At 43.2% G+C, this 15,778-nt stretch overlaps 1 protein-coding gene across 3 annotated transcripts in view; it reads left to right on the forward strand.

Annotated features, from left to right (window-relative positions):
* The first annotated feature begins 13,378 nt into the window (after nucleotides 1–13,378).
* Nucleotides 13,379–15,778, forward strand: part of BICDL1 (BICD family like cargo adaptor 1) — a 105,610-nt gene continuing 103,210 nt past the window's right edge. For all 3 annotated transcript variants that reach the window (XM_047087982.1, XM_047087985.1, XM_047087986.1), the window contains exon 1: nucleotides 13,379–13,807. In XM_047087982.1, coding sequence (XP_046943938.1) covers nucleotides 13,379–13,807 — 429 coding nt within the window. The remainder of the gene's footprint in view (nucleotides 13,808–15,778) is intronic.

Genomic DNA, 15,778 nt, shown 5'->3' on the forward strand with positions numbered 1-15,778 from the left:
GTATTGCTTGGTTTTTCTTCAAGTAAATTAAAATCTGTAACCAGTTTTCGAGTCCTTGCCATCTTCTCTCCTTTTAATTGGGTAATTTTGTATGTCTTCTGACTATAAGCCTTTGCAGACTCTTGATTTTTTTTAATGCAAATGCATAATAAAACATGCATATAGGTTTCTTCTCTGCAATTATTTTCTAAGCCCATGAGGAAGGCTTGCTTCTCTTCCTAATCCTTTCCTTTATTAGACTGGGGATGGGTGGGTGGAGCGGGCTGTCAGGAAGAGATGTCCAACATGCTCTGCTATAGATGGGACTCTGGAAAGATGGGGAAAGTGGTCACTCTGCCCACAGTCACACAGGCCCGGTTAAGGAAAGGAATTTGCATTTCCAAGGCAAGGAGCCATTTCCTACCACCAGGTCTCCACCATTGCTTTTCCAAACACAGAGAACAACTTTTCTCCTCCTGTCAAGTATTCTAGTCCTTCTCTTCCCTACCCAGCGTAACTTCCTATAAGAAGCTTTCTTCCAGATGAAAAAACTCTTCCTTTTCAAGCCCATTGATATAATTCCCAACCCAATATCTCATCAACCACTCACTCTTATAATTGCTATATTTATACTGATTACATACTTGTCTTAGGCCAGATGTCCTTGGCCATAGCCAAATTAAAGGACCTAATTCTGTGATTAGCTCTCTTTTTCTGGTTTTCTGTTCCTGGCAATACCACCATCGTTCTGTTGCCCAGGTTAGGGCATCTCTGCATCCTCCTTCCTCGCTCCATACTTGAATATCCAATCAGTCTCTAAATCCTAGCAATTCTTTTTTTTGCAACCTCTCTGACATCTTTTTTCATTCCACTGTACCTTCCACCGAAACTCTTCCAGCAGTAGCTGGAGTTCCTGATTCCCAACCCCCACCTTGAGTTCATCCTTAACACCAGGGCCACATTAATCCTCCTGAAGTACAGCTTTATTCAGATCACTTTCCAGTTTTAAAATCTCTAATTGTTGGAGCACCTGGGTGGCTCAGTCGGTTAAGCGTCCAACTCATGGTTCAGATCATGATCTCACAGTTGTGAGTTCCGGTCCTGTGTTGGGCTCTGTGCTGACAGCTCAGAGCCTGAAGCCTGCTTCCAATTCTGTGTTCCTCTCTTTCTCTCTGCCCCTCCCCCGCGTGTGTGTGTGTGTGTGTGTGTGTGTGTGTGCGCGCGCGCGCACGCGCGTGCTCTCTCTCTCTCTCTCTCTCTCTCAAAAATAAATAAACATTTTTTTTAATAAATAAATTAGGAGCACCTAGGTGGCTCAGTCGGTTCAGCGTCAAACTCCAGCTTGGGTCATGATCTCGTGGTTCAGAGTTCGAGCCCCATGTGAGGCTCTGCACTGACAGCTCAGAGCCTGGAGCCTGCTTTAGATTTGGTGTCTCCCTCTCTCTTACCCTCCCCTGCTTGTGTGCCTGTGCTCACTCTCTCTTGCTCTCTCTCAAAAACAAATAAATAAACATTTAAAAAAATAAATAAAAATAAATACAATAAAATAAAACCTCTAATGGTTCCCTGTTGTCTTTGATTTAATGTTCAACGCTAGACAGATGGAAAGACCACCAGTTTATAAGCAACTCCTAACTCTGCCCTTGACTGCTTGCGAGATTTTGGGTAAGACCCTTACACTCTCAGAACCTCAGTTTCTTCATCTATAATATGTGGGTAAAAGTACCCATCCCTAAGGGTTGTTATAAGGTTTAAGGAAGATAATGGAAGCCAATCCTTTGGCTACCCATAGTAGGCACTCAATAAAGGCATCTTTCCTTCTTCCTCAAGTCAATGTCAACCTACCCTTATCTTCACAACTTATTCTTCCCCTATTTTGCTGTTCTCCTGGCCTCTGGGTCTTTGAAGAAGCTATTCCCTCTACTTTGCCTTGGCTTCCATATTTGCCCATGGAATCTTCTATGTTCTTTAAGGGCCAATCTCACAAACTACTCCTTGATCAGTCTTGTCAAATATTGTCAGTGGCATGCCAAGAGGAGGTGAGAGAATGCTGTTATTAACACTGTAAAATTGCCAGGTCATAGTGATAATAATAAAAAGCACACTGACTTTTCAGTTTTGCTTTTTTTTTTTTTTAAGTAGGCTCTACAACCTATGTGGGGCTTGAACTCACAACCCTGAGATCAAGAGTCAGATGTTCTACTGACTGAGCCCCCCAGGTGCCCCAAACTGACTTTTAATTTTAAGCCACTGTTATCTAGCAATCTCTCCCTTCTCTGAATTCCAAAAACTATATAGCATAATTTTTAAGGTGTTTCATATACTATTTACTATAACTCAATACTACTTACAGTTGACCCTTGAACAACACAGGGGTTGGAAGTGCCATCCCCCAGCACAGTCAAAAATCTGTGTATAGATTTTGACTCCCCCAAAACTTAACTACTATTTGTCTACTGTTGAGCAGAAGGCTTATATATAATATAAACAATTAACACATTTTTATATGTTATATGTATAATAGACTGTATCATTATAATAAAGTAAGCTAGAGAAGAAAAATGCTACTTAAAAAATCATAAGGAAGAGAAGATACATTTACAGTACTCTACCGTGTTTATCCAAAAAAAATCCACGTATAAGTGAGCCCACGCAACTCAAACTCATGTTGTTGACGCATCAACTGTATAAGTATAGTTATTTCTGCTCATGTTTTCTATCCTTTATTAAATTGCAAACTTTTTGAGTAAAGTATCATAGCAAATATGCCTCCGTTTCCCCTTTATAATAACCAAACACCACAGAACAATAGCTGTTCTGAATAAATGAAGAGCTTAATACAAACTCTACAAACTATGTCAATATGGAACAAATCCAGCATCCTGAAATCAAGATTCTTTTTTTTAAGTAGGCTCCAGGCCCAGCGCAGAGCCCAATGCAGGGCTCAAACTCACAACCCTGAGATCAAGACCTGAACTGAGATCAAGAGTCCGTTGCTTAACTGACTGAGCCACCCAGCACCCCCAAGATTCTTTTTTAACATTTTATTGAGTGAGCACTGACTATGTACTATGCAATGTCTTAGTGCTTCATATGCATTATTCACTCATTATAAAAATGTATGAAGTCCCTACAATATGCTAGGCAGGGTGCTAAGAACCCATTAGTGAACAAAATTATTTACTTGCACAACAACTGGTGGTCACAGAGGTTAACTAATTTGCCCAGGGTTATTAAGCTAGTAACTGGTGGAACCTCAACTTGAAACTGGGTCTTCCCCTAGAAATCATGTTCTTAACCACTATATACATATGTGTGCGTGCGTGTGTGTGTGTGTGTATTTCCTCTGGTGTAAGCTATAGGCAAGTCACAGTGAGATTGGCGAATGCTCAGTCTGACCACACTGTCTTACATAAGCAGTGATGAAATCCTCCTTGAGGATAGGGGTCATGTTTTCATAAATCCCAAAGGTCTCAGATTTTAATACCAAATCCATAGCAGCTCCTGATGGTTATTCAGTAAATGCTTTCTGGCCAACTGTCTTGATACCTATACAATCCATTGAATTTTTTTATAATATGGGAATTAAAAAATTAATTCACCCATAAAAAATATTTAACCACCAATAAAAACTTATTTCTCCCAATCACTGTCAATTATCAATTAAATTATATTAGCTGACACATTATTCCAGGTATCTTCTGAAAACACATATTTCACATATTTCACACTTACACATATACTCCAGACACAAAATAGCTACATTCTGTAGGACATGCAATGAAATCTTGATGCTTCAGAAAATGACAATTTCTCTGGTAACAGGAAGATACCATGAGGCCTACGAAGGCTTTTTACTAAAAGCAGAAGGACAGTGGTAGCAATGATAACACAAACCATGAAAAATAGATTAATAAGTTATTTTACCTACCCACCAGCAGAAGTTTTCAGTTGGCCTGACAATGATGATATACTATTTCTACAGTCAGTTTCCTCTAAATAGACCAAGAAAAATAAAGGGGAAAATGGGGGAAATTCACTTAAGAAACAACGTTAGTATGAGCAGTATCAATAGGTATAAATAACTTGTCTGCCAACAAATTAAACCAGAATGTGATGCAGAAAGAACAAGACATAACAAATGTTTGGCAAATTCTCGAAATGAAATAAAAGTAAGAAATGTCTAAAAATAACTTCAGATGAATAATATATATGCAGCAAAACACATCAGCAGTATGTTTAGGGCTAAGATCACTGAAAAGAAGCAGGAAAATGTAAACATCAAGGAAATTAAATCACACGTCTTTCTAGGTGTGGGCTTTGGACAAACCAAAAATAGCCAACTTTTGAATATCATTTTCTTTTTTTTTAAGTTTATTTATTTTGAGAGAGAGAGAGAGAGATACAGAGAGAGAGAGAGAGAGAGAGAGAGCAAGCAGGGGAGGGGAAGAGGGAGAGAGAGAGAGAGAGAGATAGAATCCCAAGCTTCTCCCCACTGTCAGTGTGAAACCTCCCACGAACCGTGAGATCGTGAGCCGAAATCAAGAGGGGGATGCTCAACCGACTGAGCTACCCAGGCACCCCTGAGCATCATTTTCTGATGAGTTTGGGAAATGAAGACATTATTAGAAGACAGAGGGGAGACTAGGGAGCAAGTCAGTCCCAAACAGTAGAGGTTTTGCTGTTGTTGTTGTTGTTGTTGTTGTTGTTGTTTATTTATTTGTTTGTCTAAGTGGTATGGCTCTATGATGGGCTGGTTTCCCCGTGGGAATTCCTAAAGGCAGCCCAAAACACCCTTGGGCTCACATCATAGCCTCTCTTGTGCATAGCCCATTTACATCTTCTTCAGGCAATAACGTGGTCAAATTTAGAAGCCTGTTGTTTGAGATCAGCTTCTCATCCTCAGTACTATGACAATTTAGGGACAGATAACTCCTGCCGTGGGGCTGTCCCTATGCATTGTAGAGTGTTTAGCGGCATATCTGGCCTCTACCCACTAGATGCCAGTAGCAACCCCCATTCCCAGCAGTGACAACCAAAAATATCTCTAGATCCAAAATCTATAAAGAACTTATCAAACTCAACACCCAAAAAACAAATAATCCAGTGAAGAAATGGGCAAAAGACATGAATAGACACTTCTCCAAAGAAGACATCCAGATGGCCAACCAACACGTGAAAAAAATGCTCAACATCACTCATCACCAGGGAAATACAAATCAAAACCACAATGAGATACCACCTTACACCTGTCAGAATGGCTAACATTAACAACTCAGGCAACAACAGATGTTGGCAAGGAGGCGGAGAAAGAGGATCTCTTTTGCATTGTTGGTGGGAATGCAAGCTGGTGAAGCCACTCTGGAAAACAGTATGGAGGATCCTCAAAAAACTAAAAATAGAACTACCCTACGACCCAGCAATTGCACTACTAGGTATTTATCCAAGTATTTATTTATGTGTCAGAAGGGACACAAGCACCCCAATATTTATAGCAGCACTACCAACAATAGCCAAAGTATGGAAGGAGTTCAAATGTCCATCGATGGATGAATAAAGAAGATGTGGTACACACACACACACACACACACACACACACACACACACAATGGAGTATTACTGGGCAATCAAAAAGAATGAAATCTTGCCATTTGCAACTACGTGGATGGAACTGAAGGGTATTATGCTAAGTGAAATTAGTCAGAGAAAGACAAATATCATATGACTTCACCCATAGGAGGACTTTAAGAGATAAAACAGATGAACATAAGGGAAGGGAAACAAAAGGGGGACAAAACATAAGAGACTCGTAAATATGGGGAACAAACAGAAGGTTACTGGAGGGGGTGTGGGAGGGGAGATGAGCTAAATGGGTAAGGGGCACTAAGGAATCTACTCCTGAAATCATTGTTGCACTATATGCTAAATAATTTGGATGTAAATTTTAGAAAATAAACTTAAAATATATACAAATATCTCTAGATATTGTCTGATGTCCCTAGAAGGGGCAAAATCACCCCCAGTTGAGAACCCCTGGTTTAGAAAATGAGTAGATGACCATCCAGTCCAACTTCGTACCATATAGATGAGGGAAGCAGAGTCCAAGCACACTGAACACCTTGCTCAAATGTACACAGCTGGTTAATGGCAGATCTCAGCCAGGACCTCCAGATTATCACTTTCAATACCTCCACTATACCCCAACTTTAGTCATTTGCATGCCACTGTGATTTCACCATACCCATTGCCACCTATATTATAATTTCCTAAATTTGAGTTGGCTTGTTTTTTAACTTAACACATTTATTTTAAAAGGAAATAGGCATGTGAGGGGAAAAAAAACAAACATTAAAGTTAAGAAAGATCATGGTGTCAGAGGAAAAGATCTGTGCTCAGTTATTTTACACATTTGTTTCTTTATCAAGCACCCACATCGTGCCTACCCTGTGCCTGGCGCCATTTTAAGTGCTTTCCATGTATGAAATCTTTTTGTCTTAATAACAACCTTATTAGGTAAGTATGATTATCCTTATTTTATAAATGAGGATGCTGATCTAGGTCCCAGATCACCCAACTCATAAGTGGCAGAAGTGGCATTCCAGTCCAGGAAGTCTAGCTCAGAATTCCATGTTCTTAATCAGTAAGAGGAAAAGTTGGAAACATCTGATGAGAAAGGAGAGATGGGTTTGGGACTGAAAACAACAGTAGCCAGGAAATAATGGGGAGAGGTACAAAGGCAGGGGACCCAAGGAGCTAGACAAACCCTTGGGAGAGGGGAACTCGCACCTGGAAAAGTGGGCAGGAATGGTGGTGGGAAGGGGCAAAAGCTGTGGGGAGAGGGCATCAGAGCAGGGGCAAGATGAGACTTCAAATAAGTAGAGTAGCAGGCACTGAGAGAAACAAGCTGTTTGGCAGGGTGGGAAAATGGGGAGGCTGGAAGTGGAAATTCAGGCAGAATGTTAATCTGGAGAAAAGGTGAAAGGAAGGGTGGGCTGGGGATCCAGGTCCAGGAGAGGACCCTGGGAGGAGTAAGAGGAAAGATGTAAGGAGGCTGTCAAGGTGAGAACCTAGAGATGGGAGGGATGGCTGGGGTCTAGGTGGGGGTTGGAAGGGGTCCCAGCCGGGCAAGCTGAGGCACCGTAGTGGGGAGCAGAGAAAGCACACTCCCACACCAGGCAAAGCCGACACTGGTAAACGCCAGCCACTGAAGTTAATGTTTTACCCTTAAAAATCAAGTTGAGAATAACTAGGGGTGTACACACCACATTTTGCAAAATGTTGAACCGATTCATCTCCAAAAAATATAAAAAGCTTTTGGGTAACATTTGAGGAATTTTTGAGACTTTTATGTTCCCACGACTAGTTCATAAATAAAATATACAACTTAAAAAGCGCACACACTCTTGTAATTGCTGAATGAAAATACCAAGCACAGAACTGCTTTATCACATGTTTTGCCAGTTCTTCATGCTTCTTCAACACTTGACTTTTCAAAAACAAATTTTCTGGAAAATGTTTTGTCTTTTACACTTTCTAGTTTTTGCTGGATCAAGATATTAATAAAAATAAACAACTTGGGGGAAATTTGGTGAGTGTTGGCATATTTGTAAATATCAGGATCTCTAAAGAAAGACAGTTTCATGGTTTGCCCTTAGTTGCCTTAGGGCAGCGCAAGAGCCCTGCATGTAATGGCTCTTATGCAGAAATCCATTTATGGGAAGTTAAGATGGGTCGTACCCAAGTTCAACCAGAATATTGAGGTACCAAAAGCAACGCTGATGCAAATATATTTAAGGGAATATATAAATGATAAAAATGTAAAGTGAGGCATAGTAACTAAGGGGAAGCACTTTAGGGTCAGACAGGTCTAAACCACTAGCATTACAGTATCATGTAGTAGTATTTATTGGTGTTAAATACTAGCATTATGAAGTTAGTGTGAGGATTAAATCAGATGTCATATAAAGGATGTAAGGAATGTAATGCTAAATATATTTGGGATACTATTCTAGTATGAAGCAGAATAAACTAAATAATAAGCTTCTTGGGGCGCCTGGGTGGCGCAGTCGGTTAAACGTCCGACTTCAGCCGGGTCACGATCTCGCGGTCCGTGAGTTCGAGCCCCGCGTCGGCTCTGGGCTGATGGCTCAGAGCCTGGAGCCTGTTTCCGATTCTGTGTCTCCCTCTCTCTCTGCCCCTCGCCCGTTCATGCTCTGTCTCTCTCTGTCCCAAAAATAAATAAAACGTTGAAAAAAAAAATTTAAAAAAAAAATAATAAGCTTCTTAGAAGCCTGAGAGTTTTCATAACTTTGCTTTGAGGAGTTTTGATTCCTGGCACTAATTTCCATGTAGGCAGGTGCTTGTTCATTCTTCTAGGTCAAGGCTGACCTAAGGGATTTTGAATAGCTCTAAATCAACAGCTCTCAGAGTGTGATTCACTAACTCCAGAAAGTCCCAAAGCCCCTTTCAGGGAATCTGTGTAATAAATTTTCATATTTTTATGATTTCAAAATTTCCTGTTTTCATAATAATTGCAATGATAGTATGTCTAACTTTGTTGATAATAGCAAAATTAATTTCTTAATAATACTAATTGTCTAATAACTATTTTTGTTTCTCACTATGACATTTGCACTGCTGGTGCAAAAGCATTGGTGGGGAACACTATTGATACCTTAGCATGAATCAACACAGTGGTACCAGAGTTTACTGTTATCAGGGTGCCTGGCTGGCTCAGTTGGTAGAGCATGCGACTCTTGATCTCAGGGTCATGAGTTCAAGCCCTACATTGGGCATGAAGCCTAGTTAAAAAAAAAAAAAAGTTTACTGTTATTCTTCACTACCATGTGCTCACAGGAAAACAAAAACACAAACAAACAAAAAAACACACATCTAGTTTCACTTAGGAACGTTCCTGATGAAGCAGTACTTTTATTAAATCCTGGCCCTTGAGTATAAACTCTTTTTAGTATATGTGCTACCAAAGTAAGCATGTACACATTTTTAAAAATATTCCATGTCATGAAATGGGAAGTACCCATAAAGCACTCTGCTGCATACCTAAGTACAATGGTTGTCTTGAGATAAAGCACTTGTACTACCAGTTGAGTTATGAGCTGAACTAGCCATATTTGTCGTGAAACACGTTTTTCACTTAAATGGATGACTGACAAACTGTGGTATTTAGGTGTGCATATCTGGCAAATGTTTTCTCAAAAATTCATGAAGCAAGTCTGTTACTTTAAGGAAAATAATTGATAATACTGTTAGCAATGATGAGATTGGAACTTTTAAGTGGAAATTAGAATTTTGAAAACCTCATATCCACCTCTGTGAGCTTGATAGTTTGTTGATGCTTAAAGACTTTTCTGATGAGATCAGTGATTATATTAATGACTGTGATTTTTAAAATATAGTATAATGACATATTACAATATTTGGAAGATCTGTATAACTCAGTGAACCGATATTTTCCAAATGACCAATATATGCTATTATAGAATCAATCATACATGGGTATAATATACATTCAAAATGAAAGATAGATCAATGCATTTCCTTGATATGGTTTTAGATTCCACATTGCAACTAACCTTTAAGAAGCTATTACTTGTTGGGGCGCCTGGGTGGCTTGGTCAGTTAAACCTCTGACTTCGGCTCAGGTCATGATCTCACAGCTCTAGCATCAGGCTCTGTTCTGACAGACAGATTCTGTGTCTCCTTCTCTCTCTGTCCCTCCCTGGCTTGTGCTCTATCTCTCTCTTTCAAAAATAAATAATAAACGTTAAAAAATAAAGAAAAAGAAAATTATAATTATTGACATACATTAAAAAAATAAGCTATCACTTGTCGAGTTTTGGTGTAATATTAAAGAAAAATATCCCAGTGATCTATAAGAGCTATTAAAGTATTCCTTCTTTTCCCAACTATATCTTTGTGGAACCAGATTTTTTTCACATATTTCAATCTAAACAAAATGTCACTACATTGAAAGGAGAAGCAGACATAAAAATCCAGCTTTCTATTATTAAGTCAAACATTAAAGATATTAGTAAAAAAGAAATAATGCCATTCTTCTCATTTTTTAAATTTGGGAATATATATCTATTTTTCATAAAATACATTATATTAACATGTAACAAATTTATTCTACATATTTTTAAATTTTTGAAAAACTTTTATTTTAGAGAGAGAGAGAGAACATGAGCAGGAGAGAAGGGCAGAGGGAGAGAGAGAGAATCTTAAGCAGACTTCCTGCTCCACATAGAGCTCTACACAGGGCTCAATCCCACAGACCTAGGATCATGATCTGAGCCAAAATCAAGAGTCGGACGCTCAACCAACTAAGCCACCCAAACACCTAAGTATTTTTTAATGAATTAATATTTTTAAATTTTCTCATTTTAATTTTTACTATGTAAGTAAATATATATCAAAACCTATATAAAGCTTTTTGAGATCTTCAATAATTTTTAAGAGTGTAAAGAGGTCGTGAGACCAAAAACTGTAGGAACCACTATTCTAAATAGTTCTCCAAACTTGAGCTGGTCTCCTTTGACTGTTTATTGAAAGACAGTGCTTAGGACAAAACTACAATAGAAAATCATCACCTTCTAGTTCATTTAGAACATTGTTTAGGAGAATCTTCAGGAGCTAGAGTTAGTTATAATTTGTCCTCACAGTAACAGGTAAGTCTAATAGAGTAGGGCCATTGAGTTCAAGAAAGGCAAGTCAGAGACCTTTCAGGAAAGATAGGCTGCCAACTCTGCATCAAGGAAAAATAGTTGACCTCACCTCCCTTTTTTTGTACACCTATATGCCTACATGCTATTATCAACAATGTAGATATTAAAGTTATATGCTTCATTAAAAGCATTCAAAAGATTTTCCCCCCTCTGAAACTCCTTTTGATTAGGAATCCTGTTTGCTCTTGATATGTGTGTCTCTATAAATAAATTAGGGAGAAACTTGTCCTTTTGTAATAAAAAAGAGTTGCAGTGGGGTCTCACCAGGGGCCCACAATTTCTGCTCAAGAGGGTATAATAAAAAGTGTTACAACTGGGATGCCTGGGCGGCTCAGTAGGCTGAGCATCCGACTCTTGATTTCAGTTCAAGTCATGATGTCATGGTTGGTGGGGTCGATGACATGCATCGGGTCTACACTGGCAGTGGGGGAGCCTGCTTGGGATTCTCCCTCTGCCTTTCTCTCAAAATAAATAAATAAACTTAAAAAAAAAGTATTAGAAGAGTCCACTGCTGCTGGACTCGTACCATGATCAACTTCCTAAATTTAGCTCTAAGATCAATGTGGGAATCCCTCAGTTGTCTGCCTCCTTTTCAATCAACAAGCAAACAAAGCCAGACTTGAGGTTCAGTCTGACAGTAGAAAGTCATGTATATACCTGAATATTGATGAGCTCTGAAGTTAATAAAGAATAAAAACCAGGAGAATCCATTTGACCCATTTCAGCCTCTTGGTGTCCTGAAATTTCCGTCTCACTGTGATAAAAAGAATCAAGGTATGATCTAACTCAAAAGAGGGTTGTTATTCAAGAGTAAAGGAAATAAATAGGGACCTAGTCTAGCTTCAGATGGGGTTTTTTTCTGAAAATAGACAAGAGCATCACCAGTGAGGTCAAAGCAAGAACTGCTTGGAGTCTCCCAGTAGGCTCTTCAATTATTGTTTTGATCATTGCAGGAAGCTTCCTGTTACCATTTTCTATATCCACCCAGGCCATCTTGGTCAAAAACTACTATTTATCTTCCTCGAGACTTCTCATGCGTGAGGAAAGTAAAGAATAATGATCTACGTGAACCCTGGAGTCAGCCTGCCAGGATGTGATCTATTGTAATGATCTAGGCAGAGAACACCTCTCGAGGTCTCAATTTCCTCCCCATAAAATGGAAAGAGTGACAGCACTTTATAAGGTTCTTGTTAGGACTAATCTAAGATAATGCATACAAAGCATTTAGCACAAGACGCGGAACATACTAAGTACCTAATAAACAAAAGTCATTATCACGGCGATTCTTTGCTTCATATTCCCATCTGTGAGCAGTTTTTTTCCCCATTATTTCTCAACATAATTCTTTCTTTCGGGGCTGTTGATCTCGGAGGCCTCTGGTCCTTCATATCCCTGAGTCATCATCATTAAAATGCCGGATTTCTGAAGTCATTCCTCTCCCTCCTGCTCGCTAGGGCTCCCTCTCCTGACTGCTTAGCTTTGGTGAGGGCCCAGACCTAAATTCCGTGACCACGAGTCTCTGTCGGGACTCGGCCTTGGAAGAACATCCCCAGTCCTCTTGGAGACCACCTGAGGTTCGACAAAACTGATCGCCACCAGACTCTGAGAAACGCTCCAGCTCAAAGGTGGCGCGAGCCCGGAGGCGGGGCCTCGCACGGAGGTGAGAACGAGGCCAGGGGCGGGGCTGTGCTCCGAGGTGAGCGCGAGGCCACACCCCGAGGTGAGCGTGCTGGGGGCGGGGCCACATCCGATGTGGGCGCGAGGCCGGGGGCGTGGCCGCGCCGGGGAGCCGCCCGAACCATTAGGGATGCGCCAGCCGCCTCCCCAGGCGGCGCGCGCAGCCGTCCCCGGGCTTGAGGCAGCGCAGGGGTTAAGGTCGCCGGCGCCACCTGGGCGCCGCTGAGGAGACCCGCGAGCCGGCGAATCCCGCGCGGGCGCGGCGAACAGGTGCCCGCGCGCGTCAGGCGCCGGCAAGGGGCGGGGAGAGGGGGCGCGGCCGGAAGCCCGGGGCGGGGTGCGGCCGGCCCGGTGAGCGGGAGGAGCCGAGGGAGGCAGGAAGGAGTTCGCCCGGCTGCGCCGCGCGCGATGTGGAGCCGCCGCCTCGGCGCCTGCAGCAGCCGCCGCCGCCGCCGCTGCTGCTGGGGCTGCCGCCGAGCCGAGGGACATGGAGCGCGGCTGCAGAGAGCGGCCGCCGGCAGCAGCAGCAGCGAGCGTCGCAGCGACAGCGGAGCGCAGCCCGCCCGGTGAGGCGCTGCCCGGCCGGCGGCGGCAGCGGCAGCAGCAGCAGCAGCAGCAGCAACAGGGCGGCTGAAAACTCGGCGGCGGCGTTCCTCGCAACCTCCCCTCTCGCTTCGCCGCCCCCCGGTCTTCCCTTCCTCAGCCTTTCCCTTTGCCACCCCCTCCTCCTCCCTAGCGCGAGCCGAGCAGCTGAGCCCCGGGGGCGGCGGCGGCGGGGGGGGGGGGGCGCGTGCCGCCGGCGCGGGGGAGGGGCGGGCCGGCGCGCGCCGCGCCCAGGGCTCGCGGGGACCCGAGGGGCGCGTGCCGCGGCGCGGGGCGAGGCGCGGGGCGCTGGGCGGCGCGGCGGGGCCCCTCCCCCCTGCAGCCTGGCGCGCGCCGGCCGGGCCGCACCGCTGCGGGCTCCGCGCGCGCGGGCCATGTCCGCCTTCTGCCTGGGCTTGGCCGGCCGCGCTTCAGCACCCGCGGAGCCGGACAGCGCCTGCTGCATGGAGCTGCCCGCAGCGGCCGCGGACGCAGTCGGGAGTCCAGCCGCCGCCGCCCTCATCTCCTTCTCCGGGGGCTCCGGGGAGCTGGAACTGGCGTTAGAGGAGGAGCTGGCGCTGCTGGCGGCCGGGGAACGGCCGTCCGACCCCGGGGAGCATTCTCAGGCCGAGGCCGGGCCTCCGGCCGAGGGGTCCGGACTGCAGCCGCCGCCCGCCCAGGATCCCGAACTGCTGTCGGTGATCCGGCAGAAAGAGAAGGATCTGGTGTTGGCGGCCCGGCTGGGCAAGGCGCTGCTCGAGAGGAACCAGGACATGAGCCGGCAGTACGAGCAGATGCACAAGGAGCTGACAGACAAGCTGGAGGTGAGGACGTCCCTCGTGGGATGGGTGGGAAGCAGGGAGAGCCCTTTCGGCCTTGGGCAGCTTCAGCTTCGGGAGCCACCCACCCTACTCCTTCCTTACTCACCCTGCCTTAACAGAAAACCACCTGGAGGGAGGGGTCGGGTGGAGGGTTTCGAATTATCAGACCAGGGCAACATTGAATCCACCTGACTTCAGCAAATGGGTCCACGCACCGCCCCAGCCCCGCTGTGGGCCATTCTATATATGTACTGTACACAGCGTCTAAAATAGAGCTTACAGTATGACTAATTTATACAGCGCTGAGGTGATGTCTGCACACAGAGAAATGAGAAAGTCGGGAAGCATTTAAAATATGCTTCAGGTTTTCAGAGTAGTTAATCTCTAATCAGGGTGTTAGCCTTAAAGCCTTCCAGTTTTGGCGTTAAGGCCTCCAGATGCCCTTGTCTTAACTTCCCGGCAGCTCAGAGTTGTGGGAAACAAGTGCCCCTCAAGGAGCTTTATATAGCCTTCAAATACTCAGGGATTAGGAAATGTGGTTCCATTGCAGAAATCAGGCAAGCCTGGGCTCGGCATGTGACTGTTGGTAGTGGATTTAATTTGGACCTCGGCATTTATGTGTATTTTGTATTTAAACAGTACACTTTTTTTTTTTTTTTTTTTTTTTTTTTGGTCTTCTGGGCCTCATTCATGCGATTCGGTGGCCAAATGCACCCCATGAGAACCATGTTACTTTAACTATTATAAATACTTCTTAAAGTGTGTAAGATTTCTGCCAGTTTTCTGTATCAAAGTCTTTTGGAGCTATGCCTGTTTGTTTTCTTGCCCTTTACTGGGAAAAGGCCTTTAAAGTGGTATGGAATGCCAGCCTTTGTAAAAATTAGAGAGCTTTTTTTAAAAAAGGGGGTGGGGCATCTGTGGCATTGGAGACTAGCTTATTTTTTTTCTGCCTGTGCATTTACTGTTGTTACCCAGTTTGGTTGCAACCAGTTCTTTTTATTCTTAGTTACAAGAGAATAGTACAGTCCTGAATAAGGTCTGAAATTGACCCTAGTCTGCTTCCATATCACTGCTGCTGGTTGAACAGTCAGAATATAAGTCCAGAAACTTTTCTATAATAAGATTTAAGTGTGTGTTTGTAGTCTAGGGATGTATCAAAAGTAAATCAGGGAGAAAAAAGGAAACCAGTTGAGTGCCCTGTAGTTCAGTTGGCCTGTTAACTGGGTCTGCCAGTCGATGAACTCCTGAGATACCTCTCTGAAAAGTGGTTTGTGAAACCTATAGGTAGACTGCCAAAAAGTACCCAGTGAATTGAAGTGTTTAGTTTTCACTGGAAGTAGAGGTCTAGAAATAAAAGGTTTTTTTTTTTTTTTAAATGGGATTTAGTTACATGACTCTATATAGAAGTACTACTGCAGAGATTTATTCTTGTGATTTGAAATTCCTTCAGTGAGGGACTTATTGAAGAAACATTGTTATCAGTCAGTTTGATTAGTGATGGATTTCTGAGTAATCCTGAGTGTGCAGTTACACACACCCTGGGTTCCATGTGGAGCCCTTATACATTTCTTCACAAAGGAGAAAGATTTAAAAATTCTATAACAAGAAGGGTTCTATTGTGAAAAAATAAATTACCTTTGACTTTTTGCTATTGACCAAACAGATGGTAATAAAATATTTTAAAGCTCTTAAATTAGTTTTTAAAATATCATTCCTCTACAGGTCACCATATTGAACTCTAGCGTATATTTTAATTTCTGGGGGCTGGTTGCACAACAGTGTGAATGTACTTAACACTAAGCTGTACACTTAAAAATGGTTGAGGTGGTAAATTTTATGTTCTATATACTTACATTTTAAAATTTTGTTTAAAAAGCCAAATATAGGGGCTCCTGGGTGGCTCAGGTCGTGATCTCGCGGTCTGTGAGTTCGAGCCCCGCGTCAGGCTCTGTGCTGACAGCTCAGAGCTGGAGC

This window comes from Lynx rufus, unplaced genomic scaffold (assembly GCF_022079265.1).
Source record: "Lynx rufus isolate CCGP_SWC_20201006 ecotype Redwood Valley unplaced genomic scaffold, mLynRuf1.p SCAF_24, whole genome shotgun sequence".
NCBI classification, from domain to species: Eukaryota; Metazoa; Chordata; class Mammalia; order Carnivora; family Felidae; genus Lynx; species Lynx rufus.